The sequence below is a fragment of the Lepidothrix coronata genome, unplaced genomic scaffold (genome assembly GCF_001604755.1).
Source record: "Lepidothrix coronata isolate B3197 unplaced genomic scaffold, Lepidothrix_coronata-1.0 Scaffold176, whole genome shotgun sequence".
Lineage (NCBI taxonomy): Eukaryota > Metazoa > Chordata > Aves > Passeriformes > Pipridae > Lepidothrix > Lepidothrix coronata.
This window is the reverse complement of record NW_016690356.1, coordinates 1,742,378-1,761,426: the sequence shown is the minus strand read 5'-3', so window position 1 is coordinate 1,761,426 and position 19,049 is coordinate 1,742,378. Positions and strand designations below refer to the sequence as shown.

Sequence of the window (19,049 nt, the reverse complement as noted above, 5' to 3'; positions counted from 1 at the left end):
CATTGGGGTACAGCTCAGCTGGGCACCATTCCCTGCGCTGCCTGCTCACCTCTGCCCCTGCACTGGCTCTAGCAGGGGTCAAATGAGGTTGCTGTGAGGATGTGGGACAAAGCCAGAGGGATTGGTTTGGATACCAGTGGTAGCACAGAGCTGCAGAGGCAGGACCATCCTTGCAAATGTTACTGCATCTTCCTCGAGCTGTGGGGAGATCCAGCAGTGACCCCTAACCAGAGCTGCCTGCTTGCCCCAGGCTGGCTTCAACCCCTCAGGTCTTTCCTCTTTCTGCAGCTATGTTTTTTCCCATGTAACTTGTGGCAGCTGCTCTGTGGATTTGGGGCTTCTGAGTGTTGACAAGGCATGTGGCCTGGTGCAAGTGACTGCCACCCATGCACGCAGCCCTGGCACTGTGGGACTGTGCTGCCAGTTGCTACAGGAGTGTGGTGTGAAAGCTTTATGTGTCAGGAGCCATCCCCCAAGAATGGGGATGGGTGTTGGGGCAGCCAGTGGCATGTGGGATGTGCCAGTGGTGTCCTGAGCTGCCTCCTAGTAATCCTTGCTGGCCCCGCTGCCAGAGGGAGTGGTGCAGGAGGAACATGGATCAAGATGTCACGTAAAATAATCGGTGGTGACCTACACCCGCTCCTGTTTATGTTTACGAGGGAAAAGGAAAAAACACCTGAGATGTGCCAAAAAATGGCAGAATGTTTATGCGGTGGGCAAGGAGCACACAGTGAACTGGGAGCTTCAGACCTCTGAGATAAACATGGAGCTCAGCTGTGTTTCCCCGCTGTGATGAGGACAAGATGTGGGAAAAGTGCTGAGGTGGAGAGCAAGGAATTCATCTTTCCTGGATGGCACCTACCTCCTACCATGGCTGACCCACCCCTAACACAACATCAGTGCCTTGGGAAGGCATCTCTGGTCCCACCAGCTGCTTGCCCATATCCTGGCATGAATTTCCATTAATTTCCATTAATTTCCATCACTGCTGGGTGAGGAAATGTTCTGTTCTGCAAAAGGAATGAAATATTATTCGTTATGTTATGGAAACAGGTGCAGGCATTTCTGCAGGCCATTTTGCAGCTCCCTCAGCATGGGTGTCTCCTCTCCAGCGCGTCTCCTTCAAGACAAGCTCTGGAGACACGTGTGTGTCTTCAGGAGCAGATCTGGGACACGTGAATTCAGGCAAAACCCAAGTCTCTAGAAAAGTCTGTTTGCACAATCTCTCTTGGCTTGGCCATCCCTCTCTGCAGCTCCAACATGTGGTTGACATTGGATGGAGCAGCATGAGAAGATCCCCATATGTTCCCAGTGCTGAGCACCACTGGCAGCACTGTGGCTTCAGGAGGTGCTCGGCTGCTCTCCATGCCTGGAGGTGAATAATTCCCTGATCCATGGGGTGGAGGGGACAGGCAGGTGCTGCCCCATGCCCACAGTGGTCACTCTGCAGGGCTGTAGCACCCATGGCTGGTGGGAAGGATGTATCCCAGACCAAACTACTCCTATCTTTTTGCCCATCATTAGTGAGTTCAGCTGCCTAAGGCTGGTGCTTCCCATCAGAAAGCAGCAGAGCCACAGCCTGTTGGACTCATTCCCCTCCCGGATTGACCCTGAGGAGCCTCCTCAGATCTCCTAGGTTTTTCCATGGTTTCATCACTAATGTGTAATTACAAATCTATAATGTATTTATGTGAACACTGCTATGCTTAATGCTACCCCCCTGACCAGTGCTGAGGCTGGGGCAGTGTCAGAGGAGCATGACAGCAGATGGTGCAGCAGCATCTCCCTCCCCACTCTCCTTTGTGGCTGTATCCATAACTTTTATTGTGTTCATCTAGTAATCTGGGGGAAAACTGGCTAGTGATGCCCATCCTGGCTCTTCGTGCCTCTCACCCTTTCCAATAGAGCATTGCCTGAGCGACCATTATAAAAAACCAACTGTGCCAGGAGGGTGGTAGGGATGCTGGGGCTGCTCTCAGGGCTGCACATTGAATTTACAGGCTGTGGGGTCTGTAAAATGCTCTGTAGGGCCCACGAAATGTGCTTTGGGACCCAAGGCTATGCTCAGTTCCCGGCCAGCTGCCCTCATCCTCCCTCCCTGTGCCCTCTCTGCTCCACCGAAGGGAGCTGACGGTTATTTTCCCCTGCTGCATGTTTCTGGGCTTGCTTCTGTTTACGGAGCTGGGAGTTAAAATAACTGATTGATGACTTTGTTCCATCCCAAACACTTTGGGGAAGTTTGCGCGGTTTAGGAGGGAGAGCTGGGAGCTGGGATTTCATTAAGAACTTGGCTCCCGGCACTTCTCCAGCCATGCTCCAGGGGTGGCTAATGTTGTTTTTGAAATCCTGTTTTTCTGTCCCAGGAGCTGGACTGGTGATTTCCATGGTTTGTAGGAGAACTTGGAGATGTGGCGAGTCCCTGGGGCTCCCTCTGAGCTCCGAACCAGGAGCAAACCGTGCAGCCACCACAATATTGTTTCACTTAAGCCCTCCTCCACTGCTTCATCAGCACAAAATTACACTCCAGTTGCCTAAAAGCTTTGGAAAAGAGCCAAAAAAATGAACTACTGAAGTTTGTTTTCACTGTGCGGATGAGGATTTACAGGCTGTGACTGGGAGAAAAGGAGTGAGAGGACCTTTACCCCCTCTGGAAGGCCTTGCTTAGGAGCTAAAGCTTCAACCATGGCTCAGCAGTGCTCATCTCACGTACTTATTTATGGAACAGATACAAAAGGCAGTGCAGAGTGGCGACACCAGGAGAGCCAGGAGCAAGGGAAAGACTGATTTTAGCTGTGGAGGTCAGGAAGGCTTTTTCTGGAGTGATGAAAGAGCCAGAAGTGAGGGGAGAGCAAGTGGATGTGGCTGTGCTGGTTGTGAGGTCTGGCCACAGGGTGAGCCCCCAGATGTCTGCTGGCACAAGCACAACACAACTGACCCCCTGATGTATAAAAGGGGGTGTCCTCTCCTCCATGATTCCATCTGTCAAGGAAAAGGACTTTTTCTAGTGCTTTTGCAGGGCATGTCTGCTATCCGAGTGCCCAGGGACTGTCACCTGCATCGCCGCCTCATACATACAGCCCCACTCCCAGCCCCACATTCACTAGGGAGAGCTTTGCTGGTCACTGGGATATTCTGAACTGCAGAGTCCCACTTGGATTTCCCTCCTGGATGCCATGTCCATATTTGCAGTCTTTCTTTCCCCGTCACAGCTTGGAAGAGCAGAGATGGGTGATAGTGTGAAAGCACCGGAAGTGTCTCAATAGTAAATCCCTTTTTAATTACATTGCTGAGCTGGGGAAATTAAGGTAAGAATCCTGGCTCATTTAAAAACTCTCTGCAAGATGGAGAAGGCCATTATTTTCAAGCCCTCAATGAGTTATGCACATCCCAACCTTTCCCTGGAGCATTAACTGCTCGGGGACACTTGCAGGGCAGCATCATGGTGCCATGTGCTGAAATGACGCCAGTACTTGCTGGGAACATTTCGCTGTCAAATGTGAGCTTGTGGCAGGACCTGAGCTGTTGCACAACCTCAGATCAATGATGGAAAAGCGGTCACAGGATGGGAACGGGTGTGATGGGAATGTGGTCAGGTCCAAGCCAGGGCAGCACCTCAATGGGGACATTTACACCATGAAGGAAGGGCAGGAGCAGAGCTCCAACCCACAGCCTGCTGGCTGTTTGCTTTAGCTCTGGACAGGGTTTGGTGGACAAAGACCATCCTGTGTTGAAGCCCATGTTGATTTGGGTAATTAGTTGCTCCTGAAGAAATCCTTGATTTATTACTCTTATTTACGGGCATTGGCTTTGGATTGGGATGCATTCCAGGCTGGGCACCCATGCTGCCATGGAGCACAGCCTCCCACCCATGGGATGGCGATCCCTTGTCTCATCTGTGCCTTTTCCTCCTTGGTTTTCTTGCTACAAACCAGGTCAAGGTGGGCAGATTCACAGTGATTTACAGCAGCAAAACATCAGCCCAGTTTTTCCTAAAAACCAGCAAAATCCTGTGCGATCCATGAGTGTGCAGGGGAGGGTTTGGATCTTCCAGTTTGTCTTTCTCCTGCTCTGCAGGGATCAAATGGGAGCACATGGAAGAGGTGTAGGCTGTGTAAGCTGAACCAGAGGCAACAGCGACGGCAATGAAAATAGAGCTTCAGGTTAAAAGGGGTTTTTTAGTGTGCAGATGAACCTCTACCTGGAATGGGCAGAAGGTGGAGGTGATGGAGCTGAGTGGGTGGTGGGCACTCCTCATTGAACCATTTGGGAATTTATTTCGGGGCAATTGTTGCACTGAGCAAAGTGGAGCTGAGCCTGGGCTGGGATAATTGGTGCCGATCCACCCCCAGGTTTCAGCTCCGAAAGAGTTTGCCAACATCCATCTGTACTGGCAGGAGACAGCATGGAAATGCCTCCCCTTCCCAGAGTGCCTGCGGTCATGGGGGCGACCGGAGATGTAAAACATCTCACGACCTTATGCGTCGTGCCAAGGGCATGCTCGGAAAAGCCGGTCTCTGCTGAGCTAATTCCAGCGCTGCTGGGATTCCCCCTGGAATACGTGGCCATATCAGCTTTCGCCTGAGGGTGAATGTGTGTTTGCCGGGAGCACACCAGAGGGTTTGGTGGGTTCCAAGTGCTGCTGAAGGAAGGACTGGAAGCTCCCAAGCTTCCAGCTTGGCCTGGCTGAGATGAAACCTGCCAGGAGCAGGTTGGGAAGGCAGCATGGGAGATGAGCCCTTCTGGAGAGAAACTCACTGCGATACTCCCGGCACTGGATTGAGCGCTGCCTCCCAGATGGGAGGAGATGTCAGCACTGATGCTCATCCCAAGGGATACTTGAGTCTTGCGGCCCCAGAGTTTGGCTCAGAGCAGGTTTTTTGCAGAAGGGTAAACACAGGGAGCAGAAATTATATCTCTCTGGCTCGTTAAATTCAGCATTGATGGCATCTGCCCCACCAAGCCACTGATCCTTTCCAAAATGCCTAGGAAAGAGTCATGTCCCTGCATAAAGTTGACCCAGGGGTGGTTTTAAGCCTTGAAAACTGCTTGGAGATATGAAGTGCATGGGAAAGAGTTGTCAGGGGAAGTGTTCCCTGCTTCTTGCTACTGCAAGCCCCGGGTAACACCACCAAGGGTCCCACAGGGATGTTGGCTTTCCCCACATCTCACCTCTCCCCCAGTGCAACAAAGTAGACCAGCCCTTGAATCTGGCACATGTTTGGGAAGGAGCATCCAAAAGGAGCACTGAAATATGGCCTGGAGACACACAATCCAATCTAGGAGCTTGGAGGGAGGAGAATATTCGGAGCAATGTGATGGACAGGTCCCACAGGGAATAGAAAAAGAGGAGGATAAAAGAGGGCGCAGAAGGCAAAGGCAAGAAGAGCAACTAAACCCAGTCCAAAAACAAGGGCAAAATTGTTCACTTCCATGGTTAGTCACAACGAAAACATTGGAATTTCATAATTTCTTCCAACTCAAGAAAAATACCCAGTTAGGGTAGTGGGAGCTGTGGCCAGATCAGTTTGTGCCAGAGCTGAAAGGGACCTATGGCCCCTCCATCCACCCCATGGATCATTTTCTTGCTTTACTGGGTACTGGACCATCATGGGACTGAGGTGCCAGGTGAAAGTTCCCAAATAATTCTCCCCACAAATAAATTCCAGCTTGGGCGGGGAAGCAAAGCTGCTGTGGGGAGGATGAGCTGTGGGTGTAGTGGCAATGCATGCACAAAACCAGGTTTTATCACTTGGTGGTGAGCAGATGGGACTTGGCACCAAATCCCAACATGTTTCCTGGAGCTTGACCACAGGGTTTGGTTTGGGGTGATAAATTCTCTCCTCTCTCTTGCCCAGTTTAAAGATGAGGAAAGGGGATGTTGCTCTGGTCAAAATATCCTGGTGAAAGATGGAGGAAAGACCCTGAGGGCTGCTGCTTCTCATGGGAAAATGTGAATTTGGGGAACCCCTGGGATTGATGCTCTGGACATCTGGGCTCAGCAGCACCAGAAGCACCAGCTAGGGTCTTAAAAGGTGGGAATTGCAGTAGGTTTGAGCATGTTTTCCTCAGCACCACTGTTCGATGGTGTGATCTCTGCTCGGAGAAGGGCTTTTATCAGCGAGGCTTCAATGTAGGAAGCTGAATGAGAAACAGCGCATTGTTTCACCAAGAAATGGTCTAAAGACACAATATACCAAGTAATTGAGCCTGGAGGGCAGGAGAGATCCCTCCCTCTGCTTTAAACAAAGGTTTTTAGGAGGAGGATGGGATGACCCAGATTATCCCCCAGAGGAGCAGTAATTACCATCCGCCCTGGCAGGCTCGGCAGAGTGGCCAGGGCCGGCTGAGCAGGCAGAATGAGGTGCTGGTTTATCCCCGGTGACCACTGAGCCTCTGCCTTTTGCTGCAAAGATTTTAGGGAATTTTGGGTGATGCCCTGCTCAGGACCTGTTTGTAGCATACAGCCAGAGGGGGCACCGTGCTGGTTTTTATGATGCTGTTATTTAATGAGTAGGTAGAAAACTGGGAGCTTCCCAACTGCTTGACTTGTGAACTTTGGGTAAGAAGAGAAGCTGTTCCAAAGGTGAGCTCATTTCTAACCCCGGGAAATGACTTCATGGACGCTGGTATTTACTCACAAAAACATTGCATGTCAGATGTCCCTGACTAGACTTTCTGTTTCGAGTCCAGTATGAGACAAAAATTTCCTTGGACGAGACAATTCAAGGTTTGGAGGAGGAGGAGAAGAATTGGAGGGGGAAAAAATATTGGAATTTAAAAAAACCCTGAAATGGTGAGGTTTTTCTGAACATAGGGGAGTTTTTGGCAGACAGCCTGGCAGAAGCACCTGCCTGAGGTGAGGGTGCAGGGAGTGAGGGTGCAGGTGATGGGTCCAGCCAAAGAATCACCCATTGTTACTCCCCCATAATTCCCAGCAGCTGGAGTTTCTCTCAGAGGGGAAAACAAAAGTTTTTCTTTTTTTGGGAAGCCAAGACCCTGGCAGTGATTTGTCAGGATAAACAGCAGCAGGTTCCCTGCCCCGCATTTGCACTAGGTTAATGGAAACTATATCCCACGCTGTTTTCCCTGGATAAGATCCCAGTTTATATGGGATGTCCGATGGAAAAACACAACACTTTTATTTAAGGTCTGCTCGTGCAGAAATTGCCACTGAGGCTGTGCTACCCAGTGTGGCTTTCTGGTTTCTGTTTTCTCCAGCATCCTGGGATGATCTGTGGGGATCTGGGAAGATAAGTCCTATTTGGGGATGCTCTGTCCCCTCATGACCCAGTGCTGGGCTGCAATTCTGGGGATGTACTGGGGCACCATCCCAAAAGGAGAGGGTTTTGGGAAGAGCCAAGCTGGGATGTATGGAAACAAGCCCTTCCTGCCAGCACTGTTTCCTAATCCTGGAGACCAAACCACTCTGATTGTTAAACCAGTGTTCAGAGATTCGGCTGAAGGCTGCTGAGCAGACAACATCCAAGCTGACCTTTGAGGAGATGAACAAAAAAAAGGGGGAGAAAACACAAGGGGGTTACTGTGCAAACGCCGGAGAAAAATAGTCATTTCAATTAGGGACCCCACCCTTAAAATAAGACTTATTGCTAATGCATGCCCAGGACATTTCTGCATGATGGTATGCTAAAAAAATCCTCTCTGAACGGGGACTAAAGGCTTTGTTGTGTCATGAGCAAGACTTACAGTTCCCAAGAAAAATCCTGTCCCTCTCTTGCATCATACAGTCGGGGATGAGGAGGACATTTCTAGACAAAAAGGCCAGCAGCCAGAACGAAGGACAAACACAGAATACATTCCTGACTCGCTATTTAATTGCTTTCGTGCAGGTGCAAAGGGCTAAACGAAAGCAAAAATAAGGATGAGTGTGTGGGGCCGAATCTCGGCTTTAAGCAGGAGCCCAACGCCTGGAGGAGGTGGCTGCTGTAACAAACAGGCTTCCACCCAACTTCTTTGTGGGTTTTCTGCTATTTTTCTCCCAGGGACCAGGCTGGTTCCTGTGGCACTGAGGGGCGATGCCCCTGCCAGGTAAGGAGGTGATGGGGACAGTCCCCTCCCACGTTGCAGGAGTGGCTGGTGCTCATGGGCAGTGCTAATGGTGGGTTTGTTTTTCTCTTTCCTCTTGGATGTAAAGCACTTTGAATGCAGGAATTTCCCTCTGTGGCTTCAAGCAGAGAGTTTCCAGCCTGATTCCTTTTGGCAGTTCCATGCAGAAGTGATGGAGGTTTTAGGGGACTCTGGGGTGAACGTGGTCCGGTGCCTGCAGCATCTCTTGCTCTCAGGAGCTGCTCCCACTGCCACACAGTTTGAGTCTTAAACCCACAAAGGGGAAAAAATCCTTTTCTGCTTGTGCCCAGGAGCACTCCTGCCAGCAGAGCAATTTCAGAGATGGTGCAACCCCACTCAGAGCTTGGGCTTTTCCTCCTGAAAATAAGTGGGAAGGGGTTTAATGATGGAAGGGGTTTAATTCACTATCCTAGAAAGTGAATCTCCTCCTCCTGGGGAAAAGTGCAGAGCACCACTGCCAGCCTGGGACCTGCAGGGATGTGTACACCATGTACTCCTTAATTTAATAGCCTAGGAGATGTGAAGGTCTATTTGCATGTCATTAAAGTCCCCAAGGTGCCACTGGGAATGTGTTTGCTGGTGCTGGCCCCAGCAGGGCTTGGGGCTGGCCCACTGTCACCCCTACAGCTCTTTTGCTGGCCAGAGGAGCACAGTGTCCTCAGTTTCCCTCCCTGCCCTTGCATTGCATATCATATTTTTTAAGCTCTTGTGAGCTCTTTGTCCCTCTCAAGGTCCTTCCCTCTCACTGCCTTATGCTGTAAGAAACATAGAAAGAAGAAGATGGGAACTGATAGAGTTCAGAAAAAAAAAAAAGTGTATTCATTATAGTGGCAAAATGCCCTGAGTTTCTTGTTATTAATCCCCTCCTTGCAGCATTTCCAGTCCAAGCACATACCTGTGATGCTCCCACAGACCCGTGTGGTCCAGGAGCATCGCTGAGGGGGTGTGTGTGTGTGTGTGTCTGTGAGTCTCCCGGTTGTCTGAGCAACGGGACATTCATCACCAACTCCAGGGATAATTAACTCATTTTCCTGTATTTATAGCAAACCAGTGCAGGGAGTATTGGCACTTATCCCTCACAGGGCCACATTTGGCCACAATATTTTGAATTTTGGCCATTTCTTGCATTACGGCAGCTTTGTCATCATCCCCACTGCCTGCTCATTAATAGGGCAGCTCGTTAAGCTGATGAGGGCAGGGGTGGTGGTGGCTGCCTGAGCCAGGCTGCCCGTGGGTGCCCACCTCAGCGTGCCCCACTCTTGGTTTGCCGGTGCAGGGAATGCAGCAGCATTCCCATCTCCAGATGCCTGCATACGCCTGTGCTAACAGCAGCGTCGCTCCCAGCTTGGCCGCTGGCAAGGGGAGATTTTACTGCTTCAAGGTTTGTTGCAGGGAGGTGATGCAAAGAAACACTGGAGCATCCTGACTCAGCACCGCAGCAGTGGGAGACCCGTGGGAAAGACACGGAGCGTCTTCTCTTGGCATCAGGGCATGCATATGCCAGGTATGTTCCCATCAGCCAGGATAAATCCTGACCTGGACATGGGTTTCTCCTTATTTCTTCCAGACAGACAGAAAGCAACTTGGTACTTTTTAACTGCCTTTTATTTTTGCAGTTTGTTGTTTTTTGGGCTGGTCTTTGGGGAGGGAGAGGGTGAAGGCAGCGAGGGAATGGGGGCTCAGGGTGCGGGTGGTGGGGCTGGAGGAGGGTGGTTTGCTGCAAGGTGTTGGCATCAACATCCTGCAGAGCTGGGGAGATAGATTTGATCTCTGCTGCTCCTGTTATCTGTGCAAAGGTGGGGAATGCTTTATTTTGGGATCAGCAAACAGGAAGGTGCTTGAAACAGTAAGAGATGTACTGTGCCTGCAGCTGAGACTGTTAAGAGCTCATATCCCCAAGAGTTGGAAGAATTAGCCCTTTAAATGGGAGGTCTGCTCAGGAAAAAAGGGCAATCAGATCAAGCATGGGGGACCACCATGCTGCTAATCACCCCCCTGCCACCCCTGTGTAGGGAGGTTCTATCTTCCCCTCCTCCTCCTGCTTTGCCTTATGAAGAGAAAGGTACAGAGATGTTGAGCTCGTCCTGCCAGGGTCCTGTGAAAGTCCAGGCTCCTAAATTCCACTGTGATCCTCTCCCAAGAGCCACTGTCAGTCCCTGAACAGTGTGGAATCCCCATTTTCCCCTCCTGGCCACCCCTGTCTGCTCCCACCAATGGCCCCAGATCCGGTACCAGAGGTGGACCATTAAGATTTAACACATTAATGGAAAGGGCTGTGGGGTTTCCGAAAAGATGATCCCTGCTTGCAAACCCCCTTAGGAAGGATGAGTCCTTGAACCGAGCACAGCTGCCCCAGCACAGGCTCAGCCAGCTCTGGCGTGACCCATTCCCAGCAGGATGCTGGCAGACAGCAACTGGTCCCATGGTCCTGGCCACCACTCCTGCTTCCCAGCTGCTCAACCGCCTCACAAGGAGCTAAAAATATATGTCTGTGTGAGCAGTCACTATAGCTACAGCAAGTGTGAGCCAGGGAGGGTGGCCGGACCTGGGGGATGTGGTGCCTTGGCAAAACGGGCAACACAGAGGGGACAGGACAAGACGGGATGGGACAGGACTGGCAGGTTGTTGCTGGTGCCTCCAGTGCAGATCCCACCCTGTCCCCATTTCTCCTTACACTGAAGCTGCAGCACGCTACACAGCCCCTAAGAAGGGCTTCACTTTGCCACTTGCGTTTCGGCAGGGGATGAGCGAGGAGCAGCTCCCTGCATCTGCCCACTGCCCCACCACGCGGGAGGACACCAATGTCTCAGCCTCTGCCTACCCCCAGTACTGGATCGAGCCGCGGTTCACACAAGCAGCAAAGGTCCGTGTGATCATCACAGCCATCTTCTTCCTGCTGGCGGCGGGCAGCAACGCAGCGGTGCTGGGCAGCCTGCTGAGGAAGAGGAGGAAATCCCACGTGCAGCCGCTGATCCTCAGCCTGGCTCTGGCCGACCTGCTGGTGACGGTGACAGTGATGCCCCTGGACGCGGCGTGGAATGTGACGGTGCAGTGGTATGGAGGGGACATCTCCTGCAAGGTCCTCAACTTCCTCAAGCTCTTTGCCATGTATGCGGCCGCCCTGGTGCTGGTGGTCATCAGCCTGGACCGGCACGCGGCCGTGCTCCATCCCTTCTCCCGCGCTCACCGCCGCAATGGGATGCTGCTCCGCGCCGCCTGGGCCGGCAGCGTGCTCCTGGCTTTGCCCCAGGTAGGGCTCTGTGCCTACCCTGTGGAGTCTGCCCAGGCTGGGGTGGTTTTGGAGAAGGGATTCCCAACCAGTCCATCCCAATCCATGGACTCCACTACCACTGGATTGGCTCTGCCTGAGGGAAGCAGCGTGGTTGTGTGCTGGGTGGTCAGGGCTGCTTTACACCTTCCTCACAGCACCTGTTCAGTGCCACTATCAGGGCTGGGGAAAAACAGTGTCCACTATGTTTTAATTCCTTGTGCACATGGTAATCTTCTCCTAAAAATCCACACTGCACCACTGCAAAACATGTTGGAGCAGACCAAGATGAATCTGAACAATTCCTGACCATAATAACATTCTTTATGGTGAGAAAACAAGATTTCTCAGCTGTCAGATCCCATCCATCCTGACCAAACCATGAGTTAGGTGCCCAGAGTCCCTCTCCCAGTTGTTCTCCATGCACAGGACATAGACCCTGTTCCAAATCCTCTCTGAGTAATTCTTTGGTTCTCCATTTCAGCTTTTCCTCTTCCACTTGCACACGATTCCGGGAGGGAACTTCACCCAGTGTGTCACACACGGGAGCTTCCGGGCACACTGGGAGGAAACTGTCTACAACATGTTCACCTTCACCACCCTCTACATCACCCCCCTGAGCGTCATGGTTGTTTGCTACATCAGGATCCTTTGGGAGATCAGTAGGCAGCTAAAGATCAATAAAGGTAAGCAGATCCCAGCCCTTTAGTGTCCATCATGACTCCATCCATGAACCTTCTCCAGCCTGGAGTTGTTGTTTGGTCTGTCCCCACACCCTTTGAAGGAAAAACCAGTTAAGGGGTTTTACACAAACTAATTGACCTTGTTCCTTGCTGTCTTCTGTTTCCTGTGGGCCATGGACTGGACCCCGAGATGGTCTCCCCGCTCTGATAAAGCACAAGCAAAGATGGTTGTGTTCTCCTGGTTTCCCCCCATCTCCAACTATCCCTTTGACTCTCCCTGGCAGGTTTGACAAGAAGTCAGAATGACCACATCTCCAAGGCACGCATGAAGACTCTCAAGATGACCGTAGTGATTGTTGCCACCTTCATCATCTGCTGGACCCCATACTACCTTCTGGGCCTGTGGTACTGGTTCCAGCCAGCCATGATTCAGAAGATGCCAGAGTATGTCAACCACAGCTTCTTCCTCTTTGGCTTGCTGCACACCTGCACAGACCCTGTCATTTATGGACTCTACACCCCCTCCTTTCGGGAGGATGTGCAGTTGTGTCTCAGGGGCATCGAAACTGCTATCACCAGGCACAAGAGACACAAACCCATCTCAGCCTCAGAGAAGAACATCAAGGATGGTGCTGTAAATGGTGGAGTGGCCTCAGGGGGCTCCAATGGGACAACTGCCAGTGCAGTCTGATGGAGAGATGTACCCACAAGGAGAAGGGAGGCACAGCTTTGGGGCTGCTTTGTCCCGTAGGATCATTCTGCAGACTGTTCTAAGGAGGTTTGCCACCCAGCTTTGGTGGGTGAGGGTCTCTGGTCAGGAACAGGGAATGCATCTCCTGCCTGTACTCAGGGTGAAAAATATTTGGGGGTATTTATGGTCATTCTGCCATATTCTGGCAGCCCTGTGACAACTAGAAAAACATCCTTTTTGTACCCTATGCATGCTCTATCCCTGATTCTGGGGTCAAGCTTCTGCACACTTCCAGCATCCCCCCCTGGGAGGAGACTCGCCGTGTCCTCTGTGGTCCAGGGCCATGTCTGTGGGGTGTCCAGTCTTCAAGTGTCCCTTGCAGCTACACCCTGGTGTGGAGATGCATGAATGGTGTTACCCTGAGGCTGCAAAGGTGCAATCACAGGCTTTTACTCCGTTTTCTCCACCCATTGTAGGAAAAGCTCCCTGGAAATTTTGGATCTCCTGGCTCAGAGCCTGCCTGGTTCTCCCATGGCTGTGTGACAAGCCCTGGGAAAGATCTAAATATCTGAGAGTTGACTAATGCAAGGGCATTAGTTCTGTGGGGATGGATTGACTTCGACAAGAAGGGTACAAAGAACCACAGTGGGATAGTTATAAGGTGGGGGTTCTTCTCCCTTTTGGAGATAACCAGAAGGAAAAACAGTCCTTGCTCCATGTTCTGGTGTGCAGGGGATGGTATGGACGCATCCTTACACAGCAGTTTGGGACACAGGGCTGACCAGGAGGGAGGGTGTTTGGGGTAATCAGAGAGTGACAACCAGACATGACCCTGCCCAGGACCCCTCTGGACCTCTCTGTCCCCATGTCCCAGGGCACGAGCTGGCAGGTTGCAGACCACTTGCTGGACGCATTTGCTTTGCCCAATGCCAGCCCAGTGCCAGCCCCTTGGCTTTGCCCAAGCAGGGCAGGTGCAGACACCCCACAGCTGATGCCAGAAGTGTCCCAACAGGGAAGGTGATGGGAAACAGCTGGTGGATGGAGGGGCCCATCAGTAGTTATCAGTGCCAGGTAGGAGCTGACAGTCTTTGGTTGCACTGTGAGGGCAAAGGAGGCTTCTGGAGGAGTCAGTAGAGCTGTGGTGAGTAAGATGGGTTATTTGCTTTCTACCACGGTGCCAAAGGTTGCTTGAGAACATGGAGGGTATGCATTGAAGAGATGGGGTTTTTCAATTGTGTTGTCCTTTCCAGGTAATTAGAAATAGTGGATTATTTCTTTTTTCATTCTCTGATGATTGTTATTAAATGTGTTTTTTTCCGTTTGAAGAGAAATTTAGTTTTGAGCCAGGTGGGTTGTTGGTTTTTTTGTTTAGTTTTGTGAAACTTTGGGCAGTCAGGAGCTCTGGACTTGGCAGGAAGCACTTCCTTGGCTATTTTTGTGGCCACCTCAGCTTTGAACAAGCATCTGGACTTTATCAGGATGAAAGAGCTTTGTTTTAAAAACAACTCTTGGCTTGCTGTGTTGCATGTGTAGGGAGCTGGAAGATGTCTCTGCCCAAGAAAGCAAATTTCCCTTGGGCATTGAGGGGGCCTTTTCTCAATCTTGTCTCTAAGAGGGGATGGCTCCCCATCAGTCAAAAAGGATCTGCACTGGTCTCCCAGTGCCCCAGATAACAAATTATTAAAGCTGGAGGGGTGGTAAGCAGTTCTTGCAGGCTGGCTGAGGGTGGGCAATGAGGACATAGGAAGCCAGAGCGCTCAAGGTGAGCTGTAGTCTGATGTTGGGCACTTGCCTTTCCCCATGCTAACAATTTATGCTAAACATGCTGCCCAAGGAGAAAAAAAAAATCAATTAGAACTGCAGGAGCCCAGACCAACTGGTGGAGATTAGTGTGAGCCATTTAGGAAGCATCCAAACTCCAACAAGATGAGTAATCACAGTATGACTTTCCTGGGCTCGTCCTGCTCAAGGTTAATTACACAATGCAGGAGCTGGCTGATGCCAGGCTGGCAAAAATGGGCCTCTTGTAAGGTGGTGGAGATGGCTGACAGTAGAAGAAGCTATACTCATCAGTACTCCTTTGGTCTCTCTGTATATGTTGCTTATGATGGCTGATGGGAGGCAGAACTTGAAGGTGTGTTGATTTTTCTGGCAAGCCTTCAATGAGCAGGAAAGTGTCTTTAATCTACTGAAAACTTTCTTCATCCACTTCTTGCTGAGTGAGAGGGAACAGGTCTGGCATTGCTCATGCACTTAAGACCACATGTCCTTTCTTGCCCAGCAGCAGGAGAGCTTGGAGATCTTCTCTGAGGAGCAAGAAGCACTTTTTCTCTTCTGTGAAGGATCCACCATTTTTACATCCCATGGGTACAGTGAGAGGGCTGAAGCAGGTTTGGCTTGAGGTGGACTCAATGATCTTAGAATCCTTTAGGTTGGAAAAGACCTCTATGAAGAGCAGGAAAACTGGCATGCTGGCTAGTATACATACCTTGGTCCTTAGGGGAAGCATGGCACATCCAAAGGGATGCTTGTGGGCACTCCAGTGCTATTCCTTTTGCCCACCTCTTTGATACCTTCCCTCCTGTTGCTGGTGCTCAAATGGACATTTTGGGAAGCCTGGAGAGTGGGCAAGGTGCCCAAAGTGACAGTTTTCATAATAGAAGGAAAATGTCACTGGAAGAGTGTGCTGCCAAGCAGTGTGCCCTCCACATGCGGGAAGGGGGAGTGAGCAGGTGGGCAGCACCTCCCTGGGGGAGCTGGGATCGACCTGGGTTTGGGTCCTGCCATAGGTGGACCAAAGCTAGGCCTGGTTTGGATATTCCTCTATTTCTGGTTCTGCTTTTCTTAAATTTGCTCATACTGCAGAGAGCACATGATTTTTGCATCACTTACCAGGAGCATGAATCCCAGACCCTTGCTTCTCCCCACTCTGGGGGTGGTCCTTTCTTCAGAGGTTCTCTCTCTGCCCACATTGCCTCAAACCCCTGGTTTCCAACAGCCCTTCTCCTCAGCTGGCTCCTGAGATCTCCATACATATATATAGTGAAAAAAACCCCTTATATTTATGTGTATATTATATATTTCCCCTTATGGAAGGAAAATCCTCCCATGAAACCTGCTCATCCCCACCAGAAAGCACCAGCTGCCATGCTCCTCCTTGCAGTCCCAGCAGGATCAGGTTTGTCTGATTCAGTAACAGTTCTTTAATATTCACCACAGTAATGTAACAAACACATTAATAAGCACAGGTAGCTCTATATTTTACAACTCCTCACCCTGGGCCGCCCGTTTCAGACACAGCGGCCCTTTGTTCGGGAGGAAATTCTGATTCATTCCCTGTTAGTGTTTTCATAGCACTGTGCATGTTCAAAGAGCCACGCAAGTGGCTTAAGAGGCTAACACAAACCTTGGGGTTAATTCATAATACTGTTAGTTACTCAGCACAATACCCACATTAATCCAGCTGACTGCACCTCGCCACGTTGGGAAACACATGCTGAAATCAGCAGGGAGCACAGAAAACAAGCGTGGGAGTAGGATGTTAAGTATTTTGCCAGCCCACTAGGTAGAATGTGAGCATCTTAGATGTATTTAAAATATTTTCCGTTGCCTTGCTCCGCAGCTGTGGAGCTGGGGCACGGAGGAGGCTGTGCCCAGCATCTCTGCAGGCCTGGGAGTGAGGAACAGGGCTATGAGCCCTCCAAGGGACACTCCAGACACTATATCAGGACTCTGCCTCTACCTGCAGCCCCCCTAATTTTTTTTTTTTTTTCAAGTCTGTTCAAACTGATAAAGACAGAAAAGGCTGGTTTTTTTCCTTTAATACCTGCTGATCTCATTGCAGAGCTGGACTGTGCATGTCTGCCATGAGCCCCCACAATGCTTTTTCTCTCCGGGGATATGGCCTGAAGCTATTATTACTCCTTTTGCTTATTCTCAGAAACTTTCCTATGCAAAGAAACCCTAAGAAAAGAGCTTCAAATCCTTGCTGTGTTCCTGTCATCTGGCTCAGGAGCTCCCAGGTTTGTGCCTTTCCCTGCAGTGCCAGAAGACAGCCATCCCACAACTGCTGCCGAACCTCCACCTTTTCCAAAGGGCCCCAAATGGCCCATCTGTTCCAAAAGATGGGTTTTTTTTTCAGACATATAAGGCTTTTAGCTACCCAGCATCAAATACTCTAGGTTTTCTGACTGGCACATTACCTCCCCTAAACTTGCATATTTATATGGCACAACATTTAATATAACATGCTGAGGTGGACTAAAAATGGGCACCTATTCCCAGGACCCACGTGTCTCAAACCCCAAGTTTCTGCATTGAAATACCAAGGAGTAAACTACTATAAAGTAGTTGAATCTGTTGCACAATAAATTATTAAGTTCACGTATATTTTAATTGCAAATCACTGCTATAATTAGCACGGACACTTCTTGGGCTGAGGCGCCACAACATGCTTTGACACTGAGCATTATTAACGGGCTGTAAAAGGCAATGGGGAATTGGATTATAATGTTCTTGTTTTGCAAGTTGTATGGTGAATAAATAAATTTGTTCTGGCAGCACAATTAACTGGGATAAATATGTCTAGCTCCAGCCACCAAGAAGAGGGTTTTCTGGAAATCAACTTGTTCTCAGCCTTGAGTTAAGAAAACCTGATTACCAGGACATTATTTCTGGCAGTTAGGTACCAGAACAGCATCAGAAGAGATTTTCTTTGAAATATTTAATGAATAAGGGAGCAATCACAGACTCATTTGCTGGAAATGTGATGAGATTTTTTTTCTTTTTTGTGGTTAGGGTTCACTGTGCAATGAAAACTTGTGCTTATCAAGACCGAACTGTGGCACATATCTGGCTTTTCTTTGCCTACAACTTCCCTGGGTCTTCATGGGGTTATCCCATGCCCAGGCAATAATCAGAGGATCGTTCTTTGCTCCTTTCTCTGTTTCTGGTAGTTGTAGTTTGCTATGTAACAAATGACATGGTGAGGAGGTGGAAGGTGTTGCTCTGTGTCTGTTGCACAACTTGTGCATACCTGTGTATGTGTTCTCTAACAAATCCCCAGTTTGATAAGAATAATCCTTACTCAGCATTGATGATGAACAGCTTGAGTTTGTCTGATTTGCACACTAACCAAGGACAAGACACATCATGGCTGAGAGCACAAGCCTTGTAGATGTTTGTGCTGGCTTTGTCCAGGGTAGAGAGAATTTTCCTCCTAGCAGGTAGTGTAGGGACTATGCTTTGGATTTCTGCTTAGCTGCCAGCTGGGATTAAAACACAACAATGTTCTACAGAGGGGAAAAAAAACATACTAGAAACCATTTAACTTCTTCCATTTTGGCAGTTGTTTTATTTCTCGTTGGCTTGTTGGTTTTGTTTTCTTACAATCATTATGCTCAAATATAAAAGTTCCTGGCCAAAGTTAGTTTAAAAAGTGATCCCATCTGCACAGATACGTTCTAAACACTAAATTCACTTTCTGAGGACATACTGATAAGACTCCTAACAGGTTGCTTTGCCTGACATACAGAAAATTTCTCCTTTCCCAGTTGTGCAAACATACCTCAGCTTGACAGAAAATAAGTTACACCTGAGTGTTTCCACACTGTTTTTATTAATCTTAAATATCCTTTTTTCCTATGGACCCTTAACATAGTTGGTTCATGCTAGGCTGCACCACTATGATCCTTTTCAGCTGTACCAGGCATCCTCATGAATCACAGGAACACAGAAATAAGAAAAAAATGAAGAGATGCCGTGAGGATTTAATACATGGGTGACAGAACTGGAAAGCTCCAGGCACCTCGACTTCCAGAGCTCTGGAACAGATGCAGTGCATTGCAGATCAGCTGTTCTTAAGGCACATGGTGAAAATAACAGTTTATTATCTCGGGTGATTCATCTCTCCGAGTCAAACATTCTGTGCCAGTAGTAGATGAAGGTTGGCGAGTTGCTGGCCCCAATCACTATCAACAACAGCAAGTACAGCATCATCATTATGGCAAAACGGTGGGTGTAGAACCAGGAAGATTGACTAGAAGGCCTGAAAAGGGAAAAGTGCACGGATTCTGTCAGAGATCCATGGATACCTTGGCAAAGAGTACCTTAAATTTCATTAAGTGGTTAAGAGAATGCAATAAAAACAGGAAGTTGTTCCACAATCCCTGTAACTAACAAAGCCTGATTTTCACCACATCTCTTTTCCCTAAGTCTCCGTGCACAATCCTTTCTCTGTGGTTTGGAGCTGTAGCTGCCTGGCCCTCAGGCATGTGTTGATTAGCCGAGTGAATGCTGCCACTCAGGATAGATAAGAGCTGAA

General features: G+C 49.6%; 1 protein-coding gene across 2 annotated transcripts in view; it reads left to right on the top strand.

The window, feature by feature from the left end:
• LOC108504813 (gonadotropin-releasing hormone II receptor-like) overlaps positions 1-17,723 on the top strand; it is a 28,331-nt gene extending 10,608 nt beyond the window's left edge. The window contains exons 4-8 of one of the 2 annotated variants that reach the window (XM_017830265.1): positions 7,848-8,046; positions 9,478-9,589; positions 10,826-11,335; positions 11,838-12,039; positions 12,321-17,723. In XM_017830265.1, the coding sequence (XP_017685754.1) occupies positions 10,829-11,335; positions 11,838-12,039; positions 12,321-12,727 (1,116 nt within the window). In that variant the 5' untranslated portion in view covers positions 7,848-8,046; positions 9,478-9,589; positions 10,826-10,828 and the 3' untranslated portion in view covers positions 12,728-17,723. Of the gene's footprint in view, positions 1-7,097; positions 8,047-9,477; positions 9,590-10,825; positions 11,336-11,837; positions 12,040-12,320 lie in introns of those variants that run through there. The other variant, XM_017830266.1, reaches the window with a different exon arrangement.
• The last annotated feature ends 1,326 nt before the right edge of the window (positions 17,724-19,049 follow it).